The 26292-nt window shown below is 54.0% G+C and overlaps 1 protein-coding gene across 1 annotated transcript in view; it reads left to right on the forward strand.

Annotated features, from left to right (window-relative positions):
• Positions 1 to 26292, forward strand: part of LOC122380350 — a 31728-nt gene that overhangs the window by 4825 nt on the left and 611 nt on the right. Inside the window, exons 2-17 of the mRNA XM_043363436.1 lie at positions 5662 to 9769; positions 10085 to 10434; positions 11071 to 11616; positions 11914 to 12074; positions 15695 to 15795; positions 17240 to 17349; positions 17563 to 18633; positions 18990 to 19129; positions 19348 to 19562; positions 19828 to 19955; positions 20323 to 20884; positions 21299 to 21349; positions 21568 to 21863; positions 22252 to 24603; positions 24697 to 24878; positions 25083 to 25755. Of these exons, the coding sequence (XP_043219371.1) occupies positions 5703 to 9769; positions 10085 to 10434; positions 11071 to 11616; positions 11914 to 12074; positions 15695 to 15795; positions 17240 to 17349; positions 17563 to 18633; positions 18990 to 19129; positions 19348 to 19562; positions 19828 to 19955; positions 20323 to 20884; positions 21299 to 21349; positions 21568 to 21863; positions 22252 to 24603; positions 24697 to 24878; positions 25083 to 25755 (11005 nt within the window). The 5' untranslated portion in view covers positions 5662 to 5702. The remainder of the gene's footprint in view (positions 1 to 5661; positions 9770 to 10084; positions 10435 to 11070; positions 11617 to 11913; positions 12075 to 15694; positions 15796 to 17239; positions 17350 to 17562; positions 18634 to 18989; positions 19130 to 19347; positions 19563 to 19827; positions 19956 to 20322; positions 20885 to 21298; positions 21350 to 21567; positions 21864 to 22251; positions 24604 to 24696; positions 24879 to 25082; positions 25756 to 26292) is intronic.

The following is a 26292-nucleotide window of genomic DNA, read 5'->3' on the forward strand; positions in this document are numbered from 1 at the left end:
TTAAAAATCGTTAGATATCTGCGTTGACGTCACACATTCAGAGGGGTATTCCTATGCATTAGCCCCTCTGAATCAAAATGCTGCAATTTTGAAATTCAATATTTCCGATTTAAGGCATTTCTCGATGTTGTGAGTGCCGAAACCGGTAATTGTGAGCCAGGGACCCCATTTTGGCTATCTCAACCAAATCTAATGTTAAGGTGGGAGGGTCCCTATAACAACTCCGAAAAAACCATAAACATTAAGAATGTATTTGTATTCATAACTTAAAACAAGTACAATGAAAACATTTGAGCTATAATCGATCGATTGATGCCCCGATGAAACAACGGCGCTGACGAAGTCGATGGACGAAACTGTTACGCTGTTAGTGTTAACCTTTTTACCAAATTTAGTCCGAACCTTTTGAATGGAAGGATTCACATGGACAGAGCCCCCGCTAAGCACAGCTTGTTGCGTTTGCTCTGCCCTCTGCCCTCCGATCGTGAAAGTCCTGGCCTGTGGCAGAGTTTAGAGTCCGAAAGTTTAACGTACATGTCATACGCACATAGTCGCGTACGGCCGCCCCCCCCCCCCCCCACTGACTTCGGCTTGCTATGGCGTGCTACGGCCTGCCACCAACCGCAACCATACCCGCCTGGAGGCTCATAAAGATCGAGCGCCCGTCGCGCCTCGAACCCCGGAATTTGGAACCGGAACACGTGCTCTCACCAGTTGGAGTCTAGCGCTCTCGCGACTTAGCTACGCACTGAGCTTTTGAAATTTGAATGAACGGTTTGAAATTTTGCTTGAATTTGTAACGTGAATGTTCATATATTCTTGATTAATGCTCGTTCATATTTTAACTACATATGCGGAGAAGCGTCGAAAAGTTTACGAGTATTCTTTGCAATGGATTCGATGGATTTTGCCTAAAGCTGCTTCTGACATAAGATAACCCGCGCCGTGCTGGTTGTCGAGTTTTCCGTGTCGTGCTGGTGAGGGGGCGTTTTACCGCCTGCCCCCGTCTAACTCGGCTCCTGGGCCACATAGCGACACGCGGTAAGCGGCATTCGAAAGAGCCTAAAAAATAATGAAGAAAACACATCGGTCATTTTCAAGGTCAGGTCAAAGTCAGGTCGCCAGAGGTCATCAAAGTTCAAATTTTGCCTATTTTAACAATTTTCGAAAACCCGGAGCATAGCTCGGGAACCAGTAGAGCTACATCGCCGCGGAAAAGCAAATTCGGTAGCCCTTTCAACGCTCTTCGCTGACCTCAGACCTGTTTCTGTTTATTTTAACCTGTTTCCTCCATTGACTTTTAATGGAGAGGTCGTAAAATTGATACGACGCTAGGTCACAGATATCGAAATTCCGAGATATACATGCATTGGTGTTCTGTCAGCCGCGAACGTATAGGGGGGTGGGTCCGTTGGCCCCCCCCCCTCCTCCCTTGCCGTTTGGCTCCTGATCAAGCTAGAGCTTCGCGGAAAAATGAGCGTGCTGCCCGTGACGAGAGGAAGCCGATGATGCGACCCCCCTTGCCGTTTGGCTCCTGATCGAGCCAGAGCTTCGCGGAAAAATGAGCGTGTTGCCCGTGACGAGAGGAAGCCGATGATACCCAATTTTAACCCGCGCCCGGCTGGGGGTCCTGGATTTCCACGCCCTGCTGGGGGGGGGGGGGTGTGTGTCTGAACACCCCCCCCCCTTCTAACTCGGCTCCTGGGCCACGTAGCGATACGCGGAAGGCAGCGTTCGAAAGAGCGCCAAAAATAATGACGAAATCACTTCGGTCAATTTTTTGGTCAGGTCAAAGGTCAGGTCACCAGAGGTCATTGAAGGCAAAATTTTGCCGATTTCCAGGTCGAGTGTCGACAATTTCCAAGAAGCCAACGCATAACTCGGGAACCAATAGAGCTACAGCGCCGCAGAAAAGCGCATTCGATAGCCCTATTAACGCCCTTTCTGAGTAATTCTCTCAGATTTGACCTAACGTCAACGGTTTTGCCTGCAGGGGGCAAAAACTGCAAAAATAGCCGATTTTTTCGGAAACAGTTTTTCTGCAATAACTTTTGACCCAAGCCTTGTACGAGCTTACTTTTACCGGCATCGTGTCTTTCGTCAAGACGCATCGAATGAACAATAACTTGACCTTGAAAGGTCAACTTGAAAATTTGACCTCAGGTCAAGGTCATGACCTGACCGGAAAGGGTCATGTTGCATATCAGTCGATCCGTATCGTCGAGCTGAACACATCTAAGGCGTTTTCATCGCTCTAGCATGCCTCTATCAAAAGTTATTTGCGAAAAACTGTTAGATACCATTCGTGACCTAAGATGACCTCAGGGGCATAAACAGGGGTCACAGACACCATTTTCATGTTCAGTGTGTCTAAACCACTTGTAATTCAGTGTTTGGGAGTGTTTATAATGTCATTGGTCCAAAAGAGGCGCATTTCAATTTTCTCCCATTGACTTATAATGGGGAGGTCGCAAAATTGACCTGACCTTTGGTCATCGATATCCAAATTCTGAGATATACATTTTGTACATGCTATTACTCTTAGCAATCGCTAAAAGTTTCAAAGCGGTCGGTCACTCGGTGTAGCTATGGCAGACATTGAAACTTTTTATGAGGTGAGGTCACTTCAAGTGACCTGGTGACCTGACCTTGAATGACCTTGGTCTGAAATTTTCACAACATGTGTAGAATTGATGTATGATAAGGTGTGCCAAAAACGGCGGCGCTCCGCGCCGCCGTTTTTGAGATATTTGCGAAAAACCACAAGGGTGTGTGTGTGTTCAAACACCCCCCCCCCAGCAGGGCGCGGGTTAAGGTCCTAGGTCATTGGTTGACCTTCTAGGTCAGGTCAATGGCCCAAAAGTCGGGAAAATCGGGACCTGTTAGAATGTGTTAAGGTGTGACTGTTAAGGTTTTTCGGGGAGCTGATCACGAACACCATGTTAGTTTTGATCGCAAATGATGTCTTCATGCAAATAGGGCAGGCCAAGTCAGGTCAGGTCAGGTCAACCAGAAGGGGTCTTGCCGGGTATTCGTAGTAGGTGTCAACCGCCTTTGACAGCTTCGTAACATTTTGCGAAGGCGCCAAAGCTACTTCGTAAGTGTTCAAATTGTTGCTAACTTTGAATTGAGCTCTTAAAACCAGCCCAGAAACATGTTAAACTCGAAAAAGTAAACCGAGGTCATCAAAGGTCAGTGACCTGACCTGACCTTCAGGTGACCCTGACACCCACCCTAATGCATGGGACCAACATCATATCACATGTTTGAACGCTTGAAACCACGAGAAGACTGCAAACGCGCGGCTAATGCGAGCCGACATACGCCGAATCTTGATTCTGGCCAAACATGGTCTCGAGAAATAGGTCACAGGTCAAAGGTCACTTGGGTCAGGGTCATTTATTTTTCAGGGTACCTATGTATAAAATTGAATTACCAGAGGATACCGAAGTTTCGTCACCATCGGCCACTTTACGCGAGTTATTCGCGAAAACCTGAGGGTGGATCCGTTAGACCCCCCTCCCCTATAAGGGCAAGCGATCGTTCAGTCGATATAGCTATAGCGAGTATTGTAACTTTTAAGAGGTCAGGTCTTTAAGAGGTCAGGTCACCAGGTCACTTGACGTGACCTGGTGACCTGACCTAGAACGACCCTGGTCTGAAATTTTCACATGTGCAGAAAAGATGTATGAACGCGCCGCCGTTTTATTAGATATTTGCTGAAACCTGAGGGGAAGGGGCATAAAAACGCCCTCTCCCAGCATGGCGCGGGATAATATACTATATGTTTGTCACTCTTTGCATAATGGTATAATGCCATGCAAAATGCTAATGGGAATGAAGACGTGGAATTTTGTTTGCTTTTAGATATATTATATATGTAGATCTAAAATTGTTTAAGGGATATTACATTTAAGATATGGTGTTGAGTGCTCTTGCGAGGAACATCTTGTTATAATAACTCAAAATGAATGACCTTTTCCTCGAATATAGAAAGTTTAAATGTCGAAAATGATGTATTTAGGTGAATTTTCGCCCACAGGGCATCATCAGACAAGCAATTGGCACAAATATTGGGTCTGATGATGCCCTGTGGGCGCAAATTCACCTAAATACATCATCTTCGACATTTAAACTTTCTATACTCGAGGAAAAGGATATAACATTTACTCGCCTTGTTTTTCTTTTTTAAATAATTTGGGTACCAGACGCTCTGGCGTGGTTTAGCAAGTTCTTCTGCTTTCACAAGAAATGGGACCCGATTTACATACTTGTTTTGGTGATCTGAAAAATGATTATATTCTTACTTGATTTGGAACCAATGACCTATCTTACAGTGTAAGTGCACGTTTTTGTTACCAGTATTTCGCATTGACGGATTCCTACATTCTCCGTTTGTGATGTGATAAAATCGAACTTTGTTGTAATGCTTTCATGGGCTTCAAAATGTATTGCAATTCGGAAGTGATTTGTTTTTCTACAAATTATGCCCTTTCATCAATGGTAATTGTTGGTTTTATTTATGCCATCAATCCTTGGTAATTTGATATTTAACGGGAGAGAATTAGCATGGTTTAGGCATCGAGTCGAATTTGGCTTTTCTTAAGATGTTCCGGTCATCAGTGTTTTCATCCAGGTAGTTTGTGGAATTTTTTTTAAAGAAGCTAAGGACTGGTATTGGTTAATTTCAGTAATGCCTCATCGAAGTTCCTTTTTTTGTTCAATAGCATTTGTTTCATGCTTATGCTTTCGTTCTTACGGGGCTGTCATTTTGTAAGTTCCCACTGAACTTTCATCAATTTGGATTTAACGGGTTAAAAACTAGGCAGGAAACACGTCATTTTCCTAGAACTTAACTCTCTTGTATTTTAATATATTGTATAGTTGTAGGTAGTCTATCATTCGTGCTGTTCTCAGTATCACCACTCACCAGCCGTGCGAACAAAGAATGAGCCGTATTTACATAGTCAGGCACTGCCTTGGCCGTGGTTAATTTGGAACAAGCAGTTACTTCAAATATATGCGATATATGACATGAATATGCAGTTCATTTCCCAGCTTTGGTAGGCAAAAGGTGATGCAGTGTCTATGAAAGCGATGGCTAGAAGAAGATGCAATGTTCTAATGAAATCTTGAGATAGCCATTGGCTCGGTGTTTAGATGGCTGTAATGGGTCCCCTCGGTTAAGCGGCAAACAGCCGACATGACTTGATTGCCGCGAATGGCTATACAACGGACAAGTTCGCCGTTTTCTGTACTGGGTTTGGTTAGTTTGGGTGCCGAACATTGACCTGTTTTTTTACCTAAAGTATGTAATGACTCCTACCTTTGATGTGCTCCTGATATTTGTTAACCTTGACATTAGCTGTGGTAAGTAGGAATGTCATGCCCATGATGGTGGTAAGGAGATTAGAGGCTTAAGATGACGAGCTGACAACATGTTACTGCGATGTTGCCCCAGCTAAATGCGTAATATTAGGCACTGGGTAACTTTAAAAGACTAATCATCAACACCATCTGTTAATTTAGATTAGCCAACCCTCAATTATGTTTGAATCATATAGCAATATCCAAAAGTCGCACTTAAAACACTTTCTTCTTTGCATAAGCCCACAAACTATTTGTGTTTCGCCTTTATTACGATGCGTTGTCTTTTTGCAGGAACCGGAGAGCACCCGCGAGCGCCGGCATCACGCCACGTCATGGAGGTATCCAGAGAGGCGACACCGGAAGACGCTTCGCCGGAAACAGACGGCGCGATTGTTAATTTGCCACCTGTCGCCAGTGTAGAGCCTGAAGCGAACTGTGATAGCAACAGTGATGATACTTTGTCAAAGCCTCAGTCGGCGGGTGTAGGGAGTGGTGCGGGTACTCCGGGCATTTCGGCCGAATGTCCGGAAGTCAAATCGCCTCCATCCTGTCCTGATCCAGTGCCTTCCCCGGATACAGTTTCAATAGGCCTAGAGAGGGACTCGGTAGCGGATAGGGATGCGATGATAAGCGCTTGTGAACCAGACACAGTTACAACACATTCTAGGGTCAGCCCTGATTGCAGCCCAGAGGAGGTCGGAGCAGCTTCTTCGCCTCTGGCAGGCACTGCCGTTTCTTCCTCAAGGCAGCCACACTCGGATGTGGTAGTTACGGAAGATTATTTCCATGGTCCTGAAATTCATGACCTTCACGTGTTTAAACTCGATGTAGCAAATGGTTCCAAAACAACAGACGTCCCGCAACGCTCAGATGAAGTATCTGATGGAATCGCGTCACATTCAGAAACACTACCGGATGCAACTGGAAGTAAGTCGGTTGTAGACGGAGCAAATGATGCTGTGACATCTTCACATGTTGATGAGGGTTCACTATCGGCCAGTTGCGCTGATGTTGAGGAAGTATCGGAAACTGCGACACAGGACGACGGAAGTTCCAAAGTATCGGAAACTGCGACACAGGACGACGGAAGTTCAAAGGTATCGGAAACTGCGAGACAGGACGACGAAAGTTCAAAGGTATCGGAAACTGCGAGACAGGACGACGAAAGTTCAAAAGTATCGGAAACTGCGAGACAGGACGACGAAAGTTCAAAAGTATCGGAAACTGCGAGACAGGACGACGGAAGTTCCAAAGTATCGGAAACTGCGACACAGGACGACGGAAGTTCAAAGGTATCGGAAACTGCGAGACAGGACGACGAAAGTTCAAAAGTATCGGAAACTGCGAGACAGGACGTCGAAAGCTCAAAAGTATCGGAAACTGCGAGACAGGACGACGAAAGTTCCAAAGTATCGGAAACTGCGACACAGGACGACGAAAGTTCCAAAGTATCGGAAACTGCGACACAGGGCGACGAAAGTTCCAAAGTATCGGAAACTGCGAGACAGGACGACGAAAGTTCAAAAGTATCGGAAACTGCGACACAGGACGACGAAAGTTCAAAAGTATCGGAAACTGCGACACATGATGACGAAAGTTCAAAAGTATCGGAAACTGCGATACAGGACGACGAAAGTTCAAGATCGAAACAGATCGAACTAGTAGGCGATGGGCAACTGGAAGACAAAGCGTCTGAAGGCGATAACATGATCGATTCATGTCGTCACACAGCATCAGTGCAGGAGGAAAACCAACATGACGCAGGACAGCCACTCTTGGGCGTTGGAGACACCTGTATGTCAAATACCAGAGAGGACGTAAAGAGCTCAGATTCAGACAAAGAGGTGGATGGCTTTGGAGGGGACGTGGTCGAAAATCAGGACCGTTCACATGGTAGTCCAGGTCCGCCGGAGGATCCACCAGAAGATCTCTGGCGAATTACAGACGTGAGAACGGTTTCAGATGAAGAGCAGGTGGCGAGCTTAAAATCAAAAAAGCTTTCGGAGGGGGATGCTGAGGAGTTCCACCAGGGCGATGAGTGGACACGGACTTCTGATGATGCAGATCAAGGAGAAATTCCGCAAACCGCTGAAGCCATCTTGAGCGATGGTCACGCTTATGATGAGCCGTCTATTGAATGCAAGGCTGAACCCGAGATCCTTGTGCATGCTTCAATCAAAGAACCATCCCGTTCCTCCGAGAAAAGTGAATACCTGGTTGATGGCGTTCCGGTTGTTCTTCGAAATTTGTCGGTAAGAGTGCAGAAGCTCAGTCTGAGTAACCACCAAAGGACTTCAAACAACTCAGGTCAGGAGGGACGTGATCGGAAGAAAGTGCATATTCGTGCTCCAAGACGAAAATCGACATGCTCCAGCCCAAGATCGGGTTCTGAAGAACTTGAACAGAAGAAGAGAAATAAAGCAAACAAGAAGAAACAACGGCTAAAGGAGATCGAAGAAAGACTTCATGATCATGACAGGGTAGAAAGGTCAGGGAGTGAAGAGTCCTTCGCTGGCTTTTCAAGAAGCGTCGTGTTTGGGAAACCTGGATCTGACTCGTACCAGATTCCCAAAAAGGTCCAGGAAAAGGTTGATCTTCTGACGGCTGGCGGCTGCAACTCCGATTGGTTAGATCATCTTGATGAAGTGTTGGATGAGGTGGTGAAAGGAGATGTCATCCACGCCCCGTCTTTCGAAGAGCATGAGCTCAATGAGCCGGGAATTTTAGATCGCAAACAAAAAGCCGGACAGAGTCGGAGACGTAGAAAGAGCTCATCGAGGTCAGAACATCGCGCATCGGCTTCCTTGAATCTACCTCTCAGTATGCGGCCGATGCTGTGCCTACCAAGGCTGACAGAATCCGAGATACGTTCATATCAAAGGCCGACGATTAAAAGCACTCATTCTCAGTCCAGCGCCACTGAAGAGGATGCTTTGGCCGCATCGACTGAGTACGTGCGCCCAACTCCCAAGAGTCGTCGAAGGCGGGACTCCGCAAAAGAAGCGCGGAAATCCCCCAAGAAAGGTGAACACGTACGAAGGAGTCGGTCACGGGAAACCCAGGATGTGCCTTCAGAGGATGCGAAGACTTCTGCTGGTGAAGATGGAGGCACTCCAAAGGCTGTGCTGCCGTCGCCCATAAAGAGTCCCCATTCAACGGAAATTTTGAAGTCATTAAGCAAAAGCAACAAGATTGAGAGCCTGGATGCCGAGCTCGTCGCCCAAGAGCTCGACTTCCTAGAGTCGGCGGATAGCTCTGGTACCAAAAAGAACGACGCCGCAAAAGAAGCGTGGGACAGCGCACAGAAGGGGTTTGCTGACATTTCATCCGATGACGGAGACCACGGTTTTGATGCCGCTGGGCTGATTGATATTCTGGAAGGTGACGATGCCAGTCCCGCAGGAGGCTCTGATCCATCCAGCCCGTGTGCCAGCCCGCCGCACATGTCCGGAGGGAGCGCAACGGGGCTGGATGTCGGCTCGCCAGGCAACACTGCATCGAGCGTCTCAAGAGATGGTGACGCGGGCCCTATGTCTCCAGACGTCCCAGTCAAAGAGGATTCCCTTCCATCGCTCGCAGTGGATGTCAATCCAGTCGCACCTTGCGCCTCGTCTACACTTCCGCAGGCGGCTGATGACGGTCCAGCGCCGAGTGATGATGCTCTACCCTCGGCTAAACCAAGTGATGAACAAACTCCTCTGAAAGTTGAGGGAGGTGACCAGGACGCGCCGAAGAAAACCTACAGCATTTTCGTTGTTCATGAGGATGCCCTGCCATCTATCGCCAGCTCGCTCACGGAAGATATTGGTCCGTTGCTGGCACAGGGAGCTGACAGTGGGATAACAGATCAGCCAGTTGAGAGCTCGGTAATCGAGCCGTCGCCAGCGGATGCACAGCCGGCGCACCCATCCGAAGCTCAGGTAGGCTCTACTGAAGTGCCAGCTACTGCTCAGGCGCCTCGTGAGACTGTGAAAGAGGAAGCCAGGGAGGTGAAGACGTATGGTGGCTTTGTCGAATCTAGAGCCGACAAGAAAATCCGCAGGAAGTTTCGCGTAAAGCGATGCGTGGTGAGGCTGCGAGATGTCAAGTTCTCCAAAAGTCATCGAAGGCTCTACAAGAAAGCCAAAAGATATCTAACGAGGCAGCTTTCAGACAAGCTGAAACAAGCGCCATCTGGCTCGAGCATCTCCGCCGATTCGACTCAGGCTGTCAAGCGTGACGAAGAACTAGCGAAAAAGGAGACGAGCCAAGCCGTCGCGGAAGAAAATCGCAAGGGTCCAGGGTCAAGCCAAAGCGCCGACTCGACATCAGATGCGAAAAAGCCAAGTCAGATCACCGAACGAAGCGACAGCGCTGCAAGTGGCTCCAGTGCCTCAAAGAAGACATCCAAGGATCAAAGGTGCGTATCTTCGAATTAATTCTTATTGATCGGTAAAATTGTGCCGCTTGCAATCACTAATGTAAAGTAACTTGTGAAGGTGTTATGTCAATCAACCCGTTCTCCCAGTTAACCGGTTTATTTAAAATGAGGAGTACATTCCCAAATATTCTTGAAAGTTATGTACTGTTGTTATTGTAGCTCTCGATTTAACCATTCCCTGTTCTGTGAGAGTTTGCTTTTATTCTTTGAGTGGTGATTTTAAAAGCATAAATGTGGGGTAGGGGTACGACATGAAGTTCACTGGTACTAAAAGATTTGTTTCTTTTGCTGCAGAATCCCGAAGAAGTCTGACGGGAAGACTTCGCGGCACAATCGGGTAGACCCGTTCTCAAGTGCGCTGAAGAGCAAAGCACCTCCGCCTCGTCTGACGAGTAAGCATCCAAGATACGAGAACACTTCCAGTTCACGTCCCTATGAAACTCCAGAAGAGAAGGAAAGACGTAAGCGGCAAAAGCTGCAGAACATTGAGCAAAAGTTGCGCGATTCGTCTGCAGTAGCTCAGGGCTCATCGCTTCTTGATACTCTGCTCACGACACCGAAGCTAGCTCAACCAAAAACGAAGCCGGATAAGGAGGAGCACAAGGCTAAACCACCGCTCATCGAAAGCAAGCCTTCGACCGAACGTAAACCCGTTCAGGAGGCGAAACCTTCTCTCTACCGAGCAAGTGGCTGGGTTCAAAGCGAAGCTGCTAAAATGGCATTTGGTGGCGCACCGAACAAGCACAGTTCCAATGTCTCTAGACCAGCTGCGCACCCCGGCGAGCCACTGCATGGAAGCACAGGCCCCCACAAGGCGCCACACCGTCCCGAGAAGCACACGGTGACGGCTAGAACGAGACCTCGGAAGACGAGGTGGGAGCCCGCCTCGCCGGAGGCTGGTGCCACGGAAGCGAGCCGGCTACCGGCACTGCCCGAGTGGGTGTCACGGATAAATAGTGGTCGAATCGGTCCCAGAACTCCGCCTCTGCCTGCTTCGTTCGAATCCTCCGCCCCTCGATCCACCTCTCGCTGCTCAGACGGGGAAAGAGCCACTTCTGTTTACAGCGACAATCATAGATCCTCGCCGGTTCACGGTGACTACCATCACAACAAATCCCCAGTGGGTTCCTTCGGCGAACACGAGGGTCAGTCAGAGCATGCACGCAAGGACAGGGCCCCGTCAACAGGAGGTAGTCACCATGGGCGCGAATTCGGAGATAGAATGGCAGATGATCGGCGGGCAGAGTCGCTCGGTCAAGGACGTGTCGCGTCTCCGGCAGACGGAGTCTGGAGAAAGCGACAACGGTCCGTGGATGGAGACCGTGAGGAAGCTGCACGGGACCGGACTCGTAGGAAAATGTCTCCCCACGAGATGACGCCAGACGCCTCTCGGATGGATGCAGAGACGTTGAAAAACAACGAAACGGGAGGTGTTTATGGAGATGCTCGAAACACTCCTCCAGGGGAGCCTCCAGGCGAGCCTCCAGACGAGCCTCCAGACGATCTTCCGGGTGATCCCGGCTGGGACGAGAGTGAGGAAGAAGTCAACGAAGAAGACGCGCCTTATTCTCCTAGCAACTCACCAATCCTGCTTTGTGATCTCAAGAACATCAAACCTCCCAAGAGGTCTCGTAAAGATGAAGGCAAAGAAAAGGACAGCGCTGCAGCGGAGAAGGAGAAGGAGAAGGAACCCGAGGCGCCCGTCCATCGCGAGGCCCCGAAGTCGCTCCTCAGCCTGCGTGCCTTAAAAGAAAAGGCGATGCTGTTGAGCAAAACTCAAGTGCATCCGGAAGCGGACGCCGTCGGACCGACCGAGGCACCAAAGAGTACAGTTGTAAACCCTGCCGATGTCCCTCAGGCTATTGGAGCGGTAGACGCATCTCCTTCTCCGTTTTCCTTGGCCGACTACCTGACTGGGGAGGTTCAAAGGGCGCATGAAAGGTATACCTCCCAAGCTCCCCCTGCAACCGCTGGGTCTAGCAATCAGAGTTCTGCTCCCAAAAAGTCCTCTCTTGGCCTGTTGGCTTCACTGAAAGGCAAGGCCCAGTGGCTGCTGAGCTCGGCGCCGCCGGTCGTGCCGGCGCCCCCGGCGCCCCCGGCACCTCCGTGCCTCTCCGCGCCAGTGGACCGAGATGACATCTACTCGTTCGGCGGCGCGCCGGCGCCCGAGCGCGAGCGCGAGCCCGAGCTCGATGGAGACGGCGGAGCCGGCCCGGCGCCGGCCGAGTGGCCCTCCGATCCGACGGGCCACCTGTCTGAGGCCGAGCTGAGCGAGCTGACACTGGTAAGCCTAGCGTGTATGTTCTCAGGTATCATGGTGCAAGTTACCGAGGCCGTGTCCCGCTGTGAATACCGGTGCCCCGGCTGTACTCCGTACCACGACCACCTCCGACTGAGGCTGTGTAGGCGTGCCCGCACTAGAGCGGCCCAAGACTGTTAGCCGTGTGTGGCTGGCGATCTCGGCGAGTGCTGATCGATGGCCGTGTGGCTGATGGTGCTCGTGTGTGGGGGGCAGCTGGGGTTCGCTACTCGACAGCCGGTGTTTGTTCTCGCTGGCGCGCCGCGCGCCTCTTTCGGTTTACGGTTTTAACCGTTTTGAAATATTTTTCAGAACAAAAATGCATCCGAAAGTATCGAGCAAAACATTACTCTGGTGAGTGTAGCTTGCACCATGATACTTAGCTAGGATTAAGTTTGTCGTTTTGTCTCTGTGTTTGTGCTTGTGTCTGTTGATGTTCTAGTCAAAATTCGATGCCAGACTTTAAAGGTGCAAGTCAGTTTCACTTCAAAATTGTGTCACTTTTATTTCGATCGAAAATCAATTGCAGTATTTTTAGTAACTAATTTACATATCTCTTTTTCGCAATGACTAAGTGGGTTATTGTTTTTTTTTATTACTCAAACGTTTCTAATAACTTTGGCTCCTCTCGTGCATGTTAACGTTCACCTGGGGTGGGAGGGGGGGGGGGGGGGAGGTGAATGGGGTTGGCCACACTCACCAGTTTTTGCTGTATAAAGCAAACCTCGGAAGATTGGTATAGTTAAGCATACATCAATCTTGCATCGTTTGTGAAATTTTTGATCCCAGGTCAGCTAAGGTTAGGTCACCAGGTCAAGTGATGTAACCATGGCTCTAAAAAAAGAAAACTTTGCGATCAAATGTCATCTAAATGCTTGATACTCGGGGTATTGCACGAGGGTATGAGTACTAACTATTCTATATCTCGTAATACTCATATGCAAAAACTTTTCGACGCGTCTGAGCACGGCAAACACGATGATGCCGAAATCGCGGCTCTGCGATCATTTTTGGCGATGGTATTTACCCAAAGCAAAATGCATACCATTGGGCTTTTGACCTGACCTCAGAGGTCTCTGCGTGACCTGACACTTGTAAGGGTACCAATCGCTGCGTCTTGTAACGGCGCTCACGTTCGCTTTTTTCCGCGAGACTAGCTCAATTAGGGGTGAACCGGCGAGGGCCGGGGTTCGTACCCCCCCCCCCATCGGCCGGGGCGTATGCAGAAAACCATTGGGTCTGGCGAGGTTAAATTCGGTTTCGAATTTCCTTTTCGCTGCAAAAATGTTATTTTGCAATAACTGTACAAGTATGGTCGTAATTTGCTTGCAAATTATATACGAGTAAGAGTATAGCTTCAATCTGTGCTTCAATCATTATCTTCTCAATGCTTCTCTGAGAGATATGTGAATAAGTTTGTATCTAAATTTCTAACAGATGATAGGCGTGTTTCAGTAAGTTTGCCCGCGCCCAGGTGGGATCCCAGCCGGCTTCGCCGTGGTGATGGAGAGCTTCCCAATGTCTTAAAACAGTAGTAAGAAAGTTACTTTCAAAAGTGCTTTGGTAATTTTTTATCAGGTCAATGCTAAGGTCATCAAATAACCTTTTTTCGAGTCTCGACATTCTTGGACGAATTGGCGCATAACATGTAACAGGGCTACAGCGTCACGAAAAAGCGGCGTCGATAGCTTTGTCAGTCTTTTCTTACCATCGAAAGCCTTTTGACCATAAGAAAGAAAGAAAGAAAGAAACAATAAGAAAGTCTCTTCACTTTTATGTGTTCTTTAATTTAATTTGAAAGGTTTCTCTTCAAAAAGGCAATAACCGTCAAAATTGTCATGCTTATTCAAAAACTTGTATAAAAACGTATGACAACATGTTTCTTTTTACCAACATCACATTTCACACGCCATGGCCCTTTGTATAAGTTGTAATTTGATCATTAACCTTCGCCCAGGTGGCGGGAGGCGTTTTCGGCCTCATCTGCCAGTTTTTGCGAATGTAAAGAAAACCGCTTCGCGCCGCGCCGCGAAACTTTGTATAGCTTATGATACATCAATTTCGCATCGTATGTAAAAAAATTACCCCAGGTCACATAAGGTCAGGTCACCAAGTTAAGTGACCGTGCCTAAAAAAACTGATATATCCCAGAAGTTTGAAACTTGGGCTATTGCACGAGGGAATCAGTACCAACAATTTGTGTATCTCTGAATTTTGATATCGGTGACCTAAGGTGAGATCAGTTTTGTGACCTCCCCATTATAAGTCAATGGGGAAATAGTGAAATGCTCTTCTTTTGGCCGAAAACACCCTCAAACATCGGGACACATGTGAGGAAAATTGCAAATGTGACTCCTTTTATGCCCATGAGGTCACTCAGGTCATGAAACGTGACCAACAGTTTTTTTAATTTCTATAATAACTCTGGATAGAAGCATGCTAGAGCGCTGAAAGCGCCATGAATGTGTTCAGCTCAACAATACGAATCAAATGTCATGCAACATGACTTCCGTGACCTTGACCTAAGGTCAAATTTTCGGGTTGACCTTTTCAGGTCAACATTCGACGCATCTCGACGAGACGATTGCGGTGCTTGTAAAATTGGGGTAATACAAGCTTGGAGTCAAAAGTTATACAGAAACCTTTTCCGCCAAAACGTCAAATTTTGAGTTTTTGCCCTCTGGAGGCTAAACCGTTGACCATAGGTCAAATCTGAGATCAACAATTAGAAAGACCTATGGAAGAGCTATTGAATACGCTTTTCTACAGCGCTGTAGCTCTATTGGTTTCCGACTTATGCGCCGATTGTTGAAAAATTGTCAGGACCTTGATAAAATGGTGAAAATATTTCCTTTGGTGGCCTGAGGCCTCTAATGACCTCAGCGATGACCTGATCAACAAATGGCCTGTATGACTATGAAAGATCTTATAGTTAACTACTTATTGCTTTTTACCGCGTTTTTTTTTAGCTTGCTTACTTTCTGAGATAACTTGGTGTGGTTAAAAGCCCTTCCCCTTCCCCCATGGCGAAATTAGCTGAGAGGCCCACCCGGGCGCGCGTTAAAGGTCATTTGAAAACAATGACTTGACTGCATATCAGTCTATCTCAACACCTATGGGGTGTCAACTGACCATCAGCTCGTCCCGCTCATTGCATATAAGTGTGTCGTGTTTCTCAAAACATGTGTGATTTGGCATGTGTGTTCAAAACAAGAGACTTTTACACTTTTACACCAACTGACAGTGGTGAGTTCATGAAGCTGACCTGACCGCAGGTGGCAGAAATAAAAAACCCTATATTTATGAATTGGTGGCACTGGTACTCATGCAATCTTCACAATTTTGAACTTTTTGAAGCAAGATATGGGAATGACACGATCGCAAAGTTCTAGAGGCGAATGTGGCCCAGAGGATCCTTTCCCATTAATAGATGCCCCCGTAAAATGTACTCCTTATTTATTGTTCATCTACAGATCAATGGGTGTGCGCCTATTAGTCCCCCCGCTGAGATGTGTGTTTGTTTGGCGATGACCGCCGCGCACTATGGCCTGTATCTCGGGTTTGTGTGCATTACGCTGACGCTCGTGACCGGTGCCTGCGCACAGGGGAAGGCGTTCAACGATGAGCGTCTGGACCTCAACATCACGCTGGACGGCGTGCTCACCAGCGCCTTCTTCCTCATCTCCATCGACCCGCTGCGCATCAAGTAGGTGGCCCTTGCGCGCGGTAGCTTCCCGGTCGGCCGCCGGAGCTCTCTGCCCGCGTAAATCCCTCCACTGGCCATGGCTTACAACCCCGAAAATTCTCTCTTAAAAATGATGGCTATTGGCCCGCTGTGTCTTTCCCTCGATGTCCTTGAATCAGCTAGAAAAGTTTTACGTTTGTCCGATGCTCCTTCTTTCATCATTCGTTATAGAAATATGCCTGTCCAGTGTTCAGTCTCAACATAGCAGACACTACAGTAGCAATGGTTGGCAACATGGCGATCTTATTCGACAACCTTTTTTGACTGTCGATATTTGTCTTAAGAAGTCTCGATATAGACTTAACACGCGCAGTGGAAGGGGGGGGGGGGCGGATTTCGCCCACCCCTCCTGTTTTTCGCCAATAACTCACGCCGCAAACATAATATTAATGTGAAATTTCGGCTACCTGTCCAGAATTGAATTGCGGATCTTCTCGTGCAAGAAATAAGAAAATCGGTTCACAACTTTTCTAGTAATAGCGGTGTAAAGTCAAACATCCTGCCGCCGCGGCGGCGCGGCGGCGCGGCGGCCGGCGCTAGCCGTTACGCGCCGCCTGAATTGTAGACTGTGCCGGGGCGGGACAGTTCCGTCTTTACATCGCGCTCCTTACCGCTGATTACATTAGATTCGCGTCAAATTCGGTGAGAAGACTGAGAAATGTACAGGCAATCATATGGTCAAAGAATTTTGAAAATCGGCCGGTAACAACTTGAGTTATGAGTGTGTAAACACAAAATTGTGATTGCCGCGTTTCCCGCGTCGGCCGATCCCGCTTCAGCCGGCGACATCTTACCCTTAGCAGGCTTCTAACTGCCATATTTATCGTTGGATTATCTAGAAATTCACCATACATACACACAAATGTTTGTTCTTTCGTATAGTGAAAGAAAAAAGAAAATCGGCCGGTAACTTTTTGAGTTATCGGCGTGTAAACGCAAAAAAGTCGCTCATATGGCAGATTTGACCATATTTGACCTCATTTGACCTTGAAGATATTGACCTAGGGTCATGAAATTCACACACAACAGAGTTCCCCATGGCCCCCACCTACCCTCCAAATTTCGTCTTTCTAGCTCCAGTGGGAGCTGAGATCTTAGGGGGGGGGGCGACATCCGCCCCCCCCCTTCCACTGGGCGTAGTACTCGCAACCCTTCCACTGCGCGTGTTAATGTTTGAAATATTTACCTTGAATAATGTACTTATCGTTTTTGTCACCACATCGGACTTCCATCTGTTTGAGAAAAGTGTTCAGTAATCCGTATGTTGACCGAAGCCATGGCCATTGACTGCGCTCGGTAGGGTGGTGGCGCTACATGTGCGCTCTGTAGAGACGCCGCGTCTAGCCCCCTGTCCTCCCCGTGGAGCCGCCGCGTCTGACCCATCGCCCTCCCCCGTCCCGCGCAGGTGCAATGTGTGCGGCGTCTCGCTGCAGGGCTTCGATACGTACAAGTCGCACGTCGACTCGCCCGAACACCAGAAGAAATGGCAGTTCGCGCTGGACAACCCCAATCACAGTGAGTGGGCGCCGGCCGCCTCCTCCTGCTCGCCATGGCAGCGGGGGATCGCTGATGTTTGGCCGTGTACGTTCATTTTCGTAGCGGCTCATAAGTCAGTGATTTTGAGCTGTTGGCTGGCTGACTGACAAGGGTGAAAAGTAATCTGTGGAAACGTGTTCGTGTTGGTTCGCTTCGAGCTGTTCTGATAACCGTTGTCTGTGTTCATTTCAGAGCCGAATTTCATGCCCAAGGCTGGGTTCAAGGAGCCGGTGAACCGGTTCCTGTACCTGCTCAAGAGGTCGCTCAATGAGCAGCTGCAGATGATGGGCCCCGGGTTCCGGCCGCAGCTGCCGACCGTGGCTAACCCACGCGTGCTGGCGCCGCTGGTGATGCGCGGCCCGCGGCCGCCGTTCGGCTGGCGCGGCCCGGCGCCGCCGCCGGGCGCCTGGCGCGGACCCCGGCCCGGCATGCCCTTTCCGCCCGGATTCCGCGGACCCCGTCCAGGCGGGCCGTTTTTTCGCGGGCCCCGGCCCAATATGATGAGGCCGGGGCTTAACATGGAAAATAACGGCGAAGACTGGGGAGACGGCTCTGAGGAGTGGACCGGCGAGGAGGGCGAGGGCGAGGAGTACGCCGGAGAGGAGCAGGAGGCCGGCGCCGAGGGCGAGGAGCAGCAGGAGGGCGCCGACGCGCCGCCGGGCGAGGAGCCGCCGGTGCCGGGTGCGTCCGGGCCCGGGCCCGGACCCGGACAGATGGCGGCGCCCTGGGCACCCGGACCCGGCGGCCCGAGGCCCTTCATGGCGCCCGGAGGACCAAGGCCTGGAGGACCGATGGCGGGAGGCCCGAGGCCTGGAGGCCCCATGGCGGGAGGTCCGAGGCCCGGAGGTCCGAGGCCTGGAGGACCAAGGTTCGGGATGCCAGGAGGTGTCAGACCGGGAGGGCCCAACCAAGCGCAAGGCCAACAGATGGGCATGCAAGGCCAACAGACGGGGATGCCAGGACAACAAATGGGCATGCAAGGACAACAAATGGGGATGCCAGGACAGCAAATGGGCATGCAAGGACAACAAATGGGCATGTCAGGACAACAAATGGGGATGCCAGGACAACAGATGGGCATGCAAGGACAACAAATGGGCATGCAGGGACAACAGATGGGCATGCAAGGACAACAAATGGGTATGCCAGGGCAACAAACGGATATGCAAGGGCAAGTGCAGGGCCAACAAGAGGGAGGCGAGGAGATGGCTGAGGAGAAGGAGCAAACCTTCATCGACGGCTACCCGACGCTGGCGCTCGTGGGTGAGTCGGGTGGGCAGCAACGCTGCCGTGCGGCCTGCGGGGGTATTCCATCGGCCTGCGTAGTGATGTCTAGGATTAGGGAATCATTGGGAAAGAAGGGATGGAGAATAAGGCGCGGTTAATTCAACAGCGATCCGGTACCTTCGTGTGTCATTCACGAAAAGTGAAATGCAAATGCTGTTTTGAATTGTTTTGTAAAATAATTTCTGAGTGTAACGTATGCGATGGAAGCATTTCCAGGTGGCTAGAGTCCAGATATTGTCGGATAAGGGTATTGCAGATGTGTCAGACGAGCGTCTCTCAGCGACCACGGTCAGTGTGTCGTGTATCGTCACCCACCCCCTCGCTTTCTGCAGGGACCGAGTTCATGATGCTGGTGGAGGGCGATGAGAGCGGCGCCGACTTTTACGTCTGCCTGATGTGCGTGCGCCGGATGGGCTCAAAGGCGATGGCCATCGCTCACCTGCAGGCGCCGTTCCACCGCACCATGTACCTGGTACGTGTGCGCCGTGGGAGAGGCCGGGTAGAACGATAAGAGAAAAGACTGCTATGCTCACTCCGATATCCTGTACATGTTCGTTGTATGTCTGTAGGTTTTTGTGCTGTCTGTTATGAATAATTTTGTCTTCGCCTTCTGGGGCCTATCGGCCGTCTGCCTGCGTGCTCCGCCGCGCCGTGTCGCCTAACTCCCTCCCCTGCCCCGTCCGTCCCCAGGAGCGCTACTTCCCGCGCGCGTTCAAGCGTCTGGGCGAGGGCCTGACGAGCAGCGACAAGCCGTGGACGGCGGCCACGTTCCAGCAGCTGAGCGTCATCTGCACGCGCATCCAGGAGCGGTTCGGCCGGCTAGCGCCCGGCATGATTTCTGAGAGCAGGTTCAACATGGAGGCGCTCAAACTGAAGAGCATTATCGACGAAAACCAGCACTTCTCGTGAGTACCGCGCACGGGGCCGCTGCCGGCGGCGGCGGACTGGGAAGGTGTGCGGGCTGATGACTTCGTACGACTGTTACCCATGACCCGTCTCACCTCCGCTGCGTCCCGGTAGGCGGTAGCTAACGTGATTCTCCCACTGCCTCCAACCTCCTGTGTTATGGTGTAGCCGGTGTACCCTTCATTTCCACACTCGTCCCACACACTCGTTTTGGCCTCTGCCGCGCCGGCCCCAGCCGCTGAGTGATTCCCCCACTGCCTCCAGAGAGCCGATGGACATGACGTACTTCGACCTGCCGTTCCCGTTCGCCGGCAAGCCACTGACGCCGGAGGAGATGCCGAAACTGAACGTGGGCACGGTCATCAACCTGACGCCCGTCGGACAGAAGCCTGGTGAGCCCGGCACAGGACGAGGTGGCCGTCATACGACTCCGGGGGATGGGGCCGTCAGACTGTCTGGATGTTAAGGGAGAACATGTCAAGCATTTACAATCAAATACGCAGGTTTAAGTGGGACATGACTCGGTACCTACCTCTTGTATTCGTACACTTTGCAAAGGAACACTTTACAAGGAATCCAAAGGAACAATTTTTTTGCTGTCATGCTTAGTTTGCTATGCCGTTATGTTGTATATATTTGGTGTTATGCCTGTCGTTGCTGTTTTTCACCTGTTGGTTTGTTTATGGTAGTTGATCCTGATCGGGCTCTGACTGCAGACCTGACCCGCCCACCCCGCTGACGGGGTGTCGGTGTTTACAGAGGAGGTGGCCAAATTGCCGGCTTTTCTCGTCAATCAGCAGCAGCCGGGGAGCGGGGCGGCGCCGGCCGCCTACCCGCCGCCCGGCATGCCACCAAACAGCATGCAGCCCCCGGGCGCCTACCCGACTCCGGAGATGCAGGCGGCGGCCGGCTACCCGCCGCCGGGTATGATGCCTCCGGGTATGATGCCTCCGGGTATGGCGCCGCCGGGTATGGCGCCGCCGGTGAGCTCGTACCAGGCGCCGGGGATGTACCCGCCGGCCGGCTATCCTCCGGCCAGTATGGCGCCGCCGGGCGTCTTTCAGCCGCCCGGCATGCCGCCCAGCTCGATGGGTATGCCGCCTCCAGGCTACGAGCCGCCGCCGGGCTACGAGCCGCCGCCGGGCCTGTCGCAGCCGCCGCCCCAGATGTGGCCCACGCCGCCGCCGGCTGTGGCTCCGCAGCCGGCCGGCGCGCCGGCGCAGCAGGACGACATGGACATCGAGCTGCCCATGTCTGACGCCGACCGAACAGAGGATGAGGCGGAGAAGACGCGCGCCATCGTCCAGTCCGAGATCAAACGGTGAGGGTCCGGCCGCGCTGCGGGTGGCGGGCGCGCGGTGGGGATCGGCCCTGCAGGCTTCATCTTTTTTTTTTGCATAATAATTTTTTGCATACCCGTCATATTTAATTGTTAAGAGTGGAAATATATGCTCGTCTCCGGCGACTCGTTAATAATATGTCGATCAAATAGGATATTATGTGTTGTGGTGTCTAAGTGATGATTTCATTGTTAGATGCGAGATTCGCTAGGGTGGCTGGTGGCTGAGCGTAGCAGGCGAGCCAGGTAGGCTGGAGTGGGGGAAGCTGCGTCACTGTCCCTTGGCCCTGCGGTTCCCCTACTCCGTCTGTCGGTCTGCGCGACCCCGGACCATGAGCACCCACCTGTCCGCCCCGTGCGACACGTCACCCTGACCGGTGCCGTGTCGGCCCGCAGGTGGAAGGAATCCATGCTGAAAAGTGAGGCCAAGGCGGTCGTCAAGGAAGGGTAAGGCGGCGTGTTTGCTGCAGCGAATGCTGATGGCCGGGATCGTAAACCGATCGTTGTTAGCAAACATTTCCTAAACTTCTTGTTGTGAATCTTGTCGACATTTTTATCTCATCTCGTTTGCGATGTTTGCTGTCTTGACTTGCGACAATTTGGTGATGTTATGTTCTGGTCCTTTTGGCTCTATGTTCCTGATCAGTGTTGTCCTCTGCCCGCAGTCCCAGCGATCCGATAGAGGCCAAATACTACCAGGCTGCTAAACGGAAGGCAAAAGAAATTGAAAAACAGGACGACGACACTGAGGCCGAAAAGGAGTCCAAACCGGCCACAGCTAAGAAGGGAAAGGATCCGAACAAAAAGGAGATAAAGATCAACATCACTACATCCAAAGAAAAGCTGAAAGAAACAAAGCCAGAACGAAGCGAAAAGAAATCTGAGCCGACTGCTTCGAAGAAAACAGAGTCGAAGTCTGCAAAGAAGTCAGAAAACGCGAAGAAAGACAGGTCCAAAACTGGTGAGCAAATGTTTTGTTCTGCTTGCAACATCGGACTTTGTTATCGGGAGCAAAAGACACTTGGTGACTGAGCTAATATTTAGTGTTAATTCTTAAATAACGTGCAGCGCTGTAACAGAATGAAAGTTGTAATGTAACTAAAGAAATACACACTGTTAAAACAGACTTGCTCTTTAGTGCTTCATTGCCACTGTCCTTGCATTTTGCGATAAATCAATTTATTCGCTTTTGGGTGCGCATGCCCACGCATTTGACAGTCGGCTGTAAGGGTAGTCGCTGAGACACCTGCACTGCCGCGATTACTGTGTGGGGATCGTTTTGACGCTGTTTGTCCAGTGGCGCGGTGCCTGTATCCCCTGTCTGACCGTCGCTCTTTGCTCCTCGGCAGACACCAAGTCGGCGAAGGACGACGGCGCCGGTATGGAGGCGGTGAGCTCGGACGAGGATGAGTCGCTCTACAAGGTCAAGGACGCCGACAAGTCGTCCGCCGCCCGGTCCAAGTCGACGACCACCTTCAGTCGCGGACCGGCCCATCCCAGCTATAATCCGCGCCGGCCGTTCCGCCCGTCGCCGCCGCCGCGGCCGAGATATCACTACGACCGGCGCGGCCGGCGCCGCTCGTGGTCCCGCTCCCGCTCGCGGTCCAGATCGCGGTCGCGGTCCCGGTCCCGGTCGCGCTCCCCGTACCGGAGCTGGCGCGGCCGCTCGCCGCCGCCGCCGCCGCGCGATCGATCCCGCGGTCGCTCGCCGCCGCCGCGTGACCGCCTGTCCCGCGACCGGTCGTCGCGCGGCCGGTCCGGCGCAGCCTCCGAGCTGCAGGAGCGGCGCCGCAAGTTCGAGCGGCTGGAGAAGATGATGCTCGACCGGCTGGCCACCAAGAAGGCCGTGTTTGACCGACGTCCCGAGGACCATCCGGACTACGCCAACGAGTGGAAAAAGTTCTGGGAGCGCCGTTACAAGGAGGTGCAGCGCGAGGGCAAGAACCCGGACACATATGAGTACACGCCCGAGTGGAAGAGCGCCTGGGAGGACTACGTGGACGAGCTGTTTGTGCGCGAGCGGCACGACAAGCGCACTGAGCTGCTGCAGCAGTACGAGCTGGTGGAGGACGAGGAAGGGCACCTGGTGGACGCCAACGCTCCGCGGCGCGCCGACAGCCCCTGGGAGTCGGGCCGGAGCCGCGGCCGCTCGGCGTCCACCGACCCGGACCGCCGGCCGCTGCCGTGCAACCCGTCCCCGCCGCCCGGCAGCGGCGGCCTCCACCGGCCCGACACGGGCCTCTCCACGCTGTCGGTGGGCTCGGCCGGTGAGGCGGCGCGCGGCGCGCCCGCCCGACCGGCCGCCGTCGACCTGCCCGGCGTGCTGCGCGTGCTGACCGCCCTGGAGGACCAGCTGGGCTCGTTCGCCAGTCCGACCAACCTGCTGCTCTCGCAGGCGGTGGCCGCCGAGCGGGTCAAGGCCGGCAGCTCGGCGCAGCTACTGGCCGTCACCGAGCACGTCCTGCTGCTCGACACACTCAAGGAGAAACTCAAGGGCCAGATCGCAGCCGGGATCCTGCCGGCAGCCAACGTGAACGCTTCTCGGCTGGCCATCGACCAGATCGCCATGCTACTACAGAACGTGCCGGCGCATGTGTTCGAGCCGCCACTGAGTAACCAGCAGCTGGCCGACCGCGTGGCCAGCTCAGTCTCCAGCAACGACCCGATGGTGATCTCGCAGCAGATCGCCGTCACGCTGACCAGCCTCGGACGGACCAACGTCTCCGAGACGGACCTCAACGAGATCCTCATCAAGGTGATGATCGCCAAGAACCTGCTGCCGGCGGCGGCGGCGGAGGCGGCTGCCCCGGCGCCGGCGCCGGCGGCGGCCGGGGTAGCGGCGCCCGCCTCGACGGCCGCGCCGGTGTCTTCAGCGGCCCCGCCGGCGTCTGCCGCCGCCGTGCCGGCCTCTTCTGCCGTGGCGTCCGCGCCGGCCGCGTCCCTGCCGGCCAGGCCGTTCGTTAGCACGTTCGCCTCGTCTGCGTCCGCGATGCCGGCCCCGGTGGCGTCCACCATCACCACTCCGGCCACCCACCTCAAGCCGACCACGCGGCAGGCCGGCGGCCGCGGCCCGCCGCCGCCCGAGACGCCGCTCTTCAACGCTTACGCCGACGAGCGGCCCAGCCACGCGGCGCCGGTCAGCGGAGGCGCCGGACTGAGTATGCTCCAGTCGGCCTATGAGGATGACGACCACGACGGTCCGCCGAGCCCGACCCCGCCGGCCCGCGCCCCGGCGCGCAGTGAGTGGGAGCGGCCGGCGCCGCCGCCGCAGCCGCAGCCGCAGCCGCAGCCGCCCGCCCAGCCAGCGCGCGTCTCCCTGCCGCCGACACCGCTGGCGCGCGACCGCACCGAGCACCGCGAGCCGGTGACCAACCCGCCGGCTCCGGAGGCGGACGACGAGCTCAGCGCTGAGCAGATCCACGCGCTGCTCAACAACTTCGACACGCTGAGCCGGCCCGAGCAGGAGCAGCTGATGGAGTACCTCAAGAAGCTGGAGCGCGAGAAGAACGACAAGGTGGAGCAGCTGAAGGTGCTGCTGGCCCGCGACCCGATCAAGACGGGCGGGCAGAAGACGCAGGCGGGCGGCGGCGCGCCGAACGGCGGGACAGCGGCGGCGGAGCCGGTCCGCCAGCGCTCCGCCAGCTCGGAGAGCCGCCAGTCGGCCGCCTCGTCGTCCGCCGCCGGTTCGGTGACGGTCACCGGTACCACGACCACCACCACCACCACCACCGCGGCGGCTGCGGCGGCCGGCGCCACCACGGCCTCAGTGACGGCGGCGGCCACAGCGGCGGCAGCAGCCGCGGCCGGCGTCAAACCCGGACAGAACGTCGATATCAGCAAGCTGCTGTCCAAGGAGGCGATCGAGGCGGCGCTGCAGATTGCCAAGCAGCTGCGGAAGAGCGGCGCGCCCGGGCGGCCGGCGCCGGCGATGGACGCGCCGCTGCCCGCCAGTCACTTCCATGAGGTGCCCAATGTAGTGAGCAGCGTGGCCGTGGCGGCCTCGCTCTCCGAGTCTACCAGACCGCGGCCGGGCCGGCCGCACCAGGCCGGCGCCGGGGGCGGACCGCCGCTGCCCGCGAACCCGCCGCCGCCGCCGCCCGAGCAGCCGCCACCGCCGCCGCCCGAGCAGCCTCCGCCGCCGCCCGAGGAGCCCCCGCCACCGCCGCCACCGCCGGAACAGCCGCCGCCACTGCCCAGTGACGGCGCCAAGCCGCCCCTCCCGCCGGGTCCGCCGCCGCCGCCCCCTGAGGAGGCCAACGGCGTGCCGTACCACCAGCAGCAGGCGTACCTTCAGCAGCAGCAGCAGCAGCTGATGCAGCAGCAGCCGGGCCAGTACGGCTGGGGGCAGCCGGCCGGCCGCGGCCGCGGCGCCCCGTTCCACCATTACAACCAGTTCGGCGCTCCGCAGCAGGGCTACTACGACGACTCGTTCCAGCAGGGCTACGGCGGCCGGGGAGCGGCCTTCGGCGAGAAGAAACAGGAACAGGAGAGCTTCAACGATCAGGGAGTCGACTACGGCGGCGATATGGATGTAGACGACTACTCGGAGGAACAGGGAGACGAGCACGTGGAGCAGCAAGGAGAGGACTACACCCATCAGCAGGGGGAGGATTACACCCAGCAGCAGGGAGAAGACTATAACCAGCAACAGGAAGAGGACTATAACGAGTACCAGGGAGACGACTACGCCGAACAGGAGTACCCAGAAGAAGAGGAGTACCCAGAGGAGTATGACGAAGCGAACGATTATGAGAGCATGGCCAGCAAGTACATCGACGAGGAACCCGAGGACGACCCGTACGCCGACCCTGGCCCAGGGTTCCGAAACAGGGGAGGCTTCTCGGCCGGTCGAGGTGGGCCCAGAGGAGGGCCGGGTGGCGGACCCAGAGGAGGGCCGGGTGGCGCACCCAGAGGCGGGCCGGGTGGCGGACTATTAGCAGAGCCTAGGGATGGTCTCGGTGGCGCCGGTCGCGGTGGACCCCGGGGCGGGCCCGGCGGCGGCGCCCCCTCGCCGTGGGAGGCCGGCGGGCCGCCGTTCGGCAGGGGACGCGCCCGGGATCTGGGCCCGATGCTGCCGCCGATGTTGCCGCAGGGCGGCCCGGCCATGCGCGGCGGCAGGGGCCATAAGGGCGGCGGCGGTGGGCCGCCGTTCGGTCGCGGTGGCCGCGGCGGCCGCCGGCCCTGGCAGCGCTGGTGATCGAGAGCGACCTGTGTCCGTGCTGTGTGACGGCGCGATCTGCGCGCCGTATTCTGTGAGCTGTGCGGCGCCACGTTCGCGCCAACCGCGCCGCGAGCGCCGCGGACATTCGTGTGAGTGCGGCGGGCCGCGGCGCTTTCTACGTGTGCGTCGACCGCGGGCCGTCCGCGCGCGACGGGTGGGGGGATCGGGG

This window comes from Amphibalanus amphitrite, unplaced genomic scaffold, assembly GCF_019059575.1.
Source record: "Amphibalanus amphitrite isolate SeventyFive unplaced genomic scaffold, NRLGWU_Aamphi_draft 000096F_arrow, whole genome shotgun sequence".
Taxonomy (NCBI): Eukaryota; Metazoa; Arthropoda; class Thecostraca; order Balanomorpha; family Balanidae; genus Amphibalanus; species Amphibalanus amphitrite.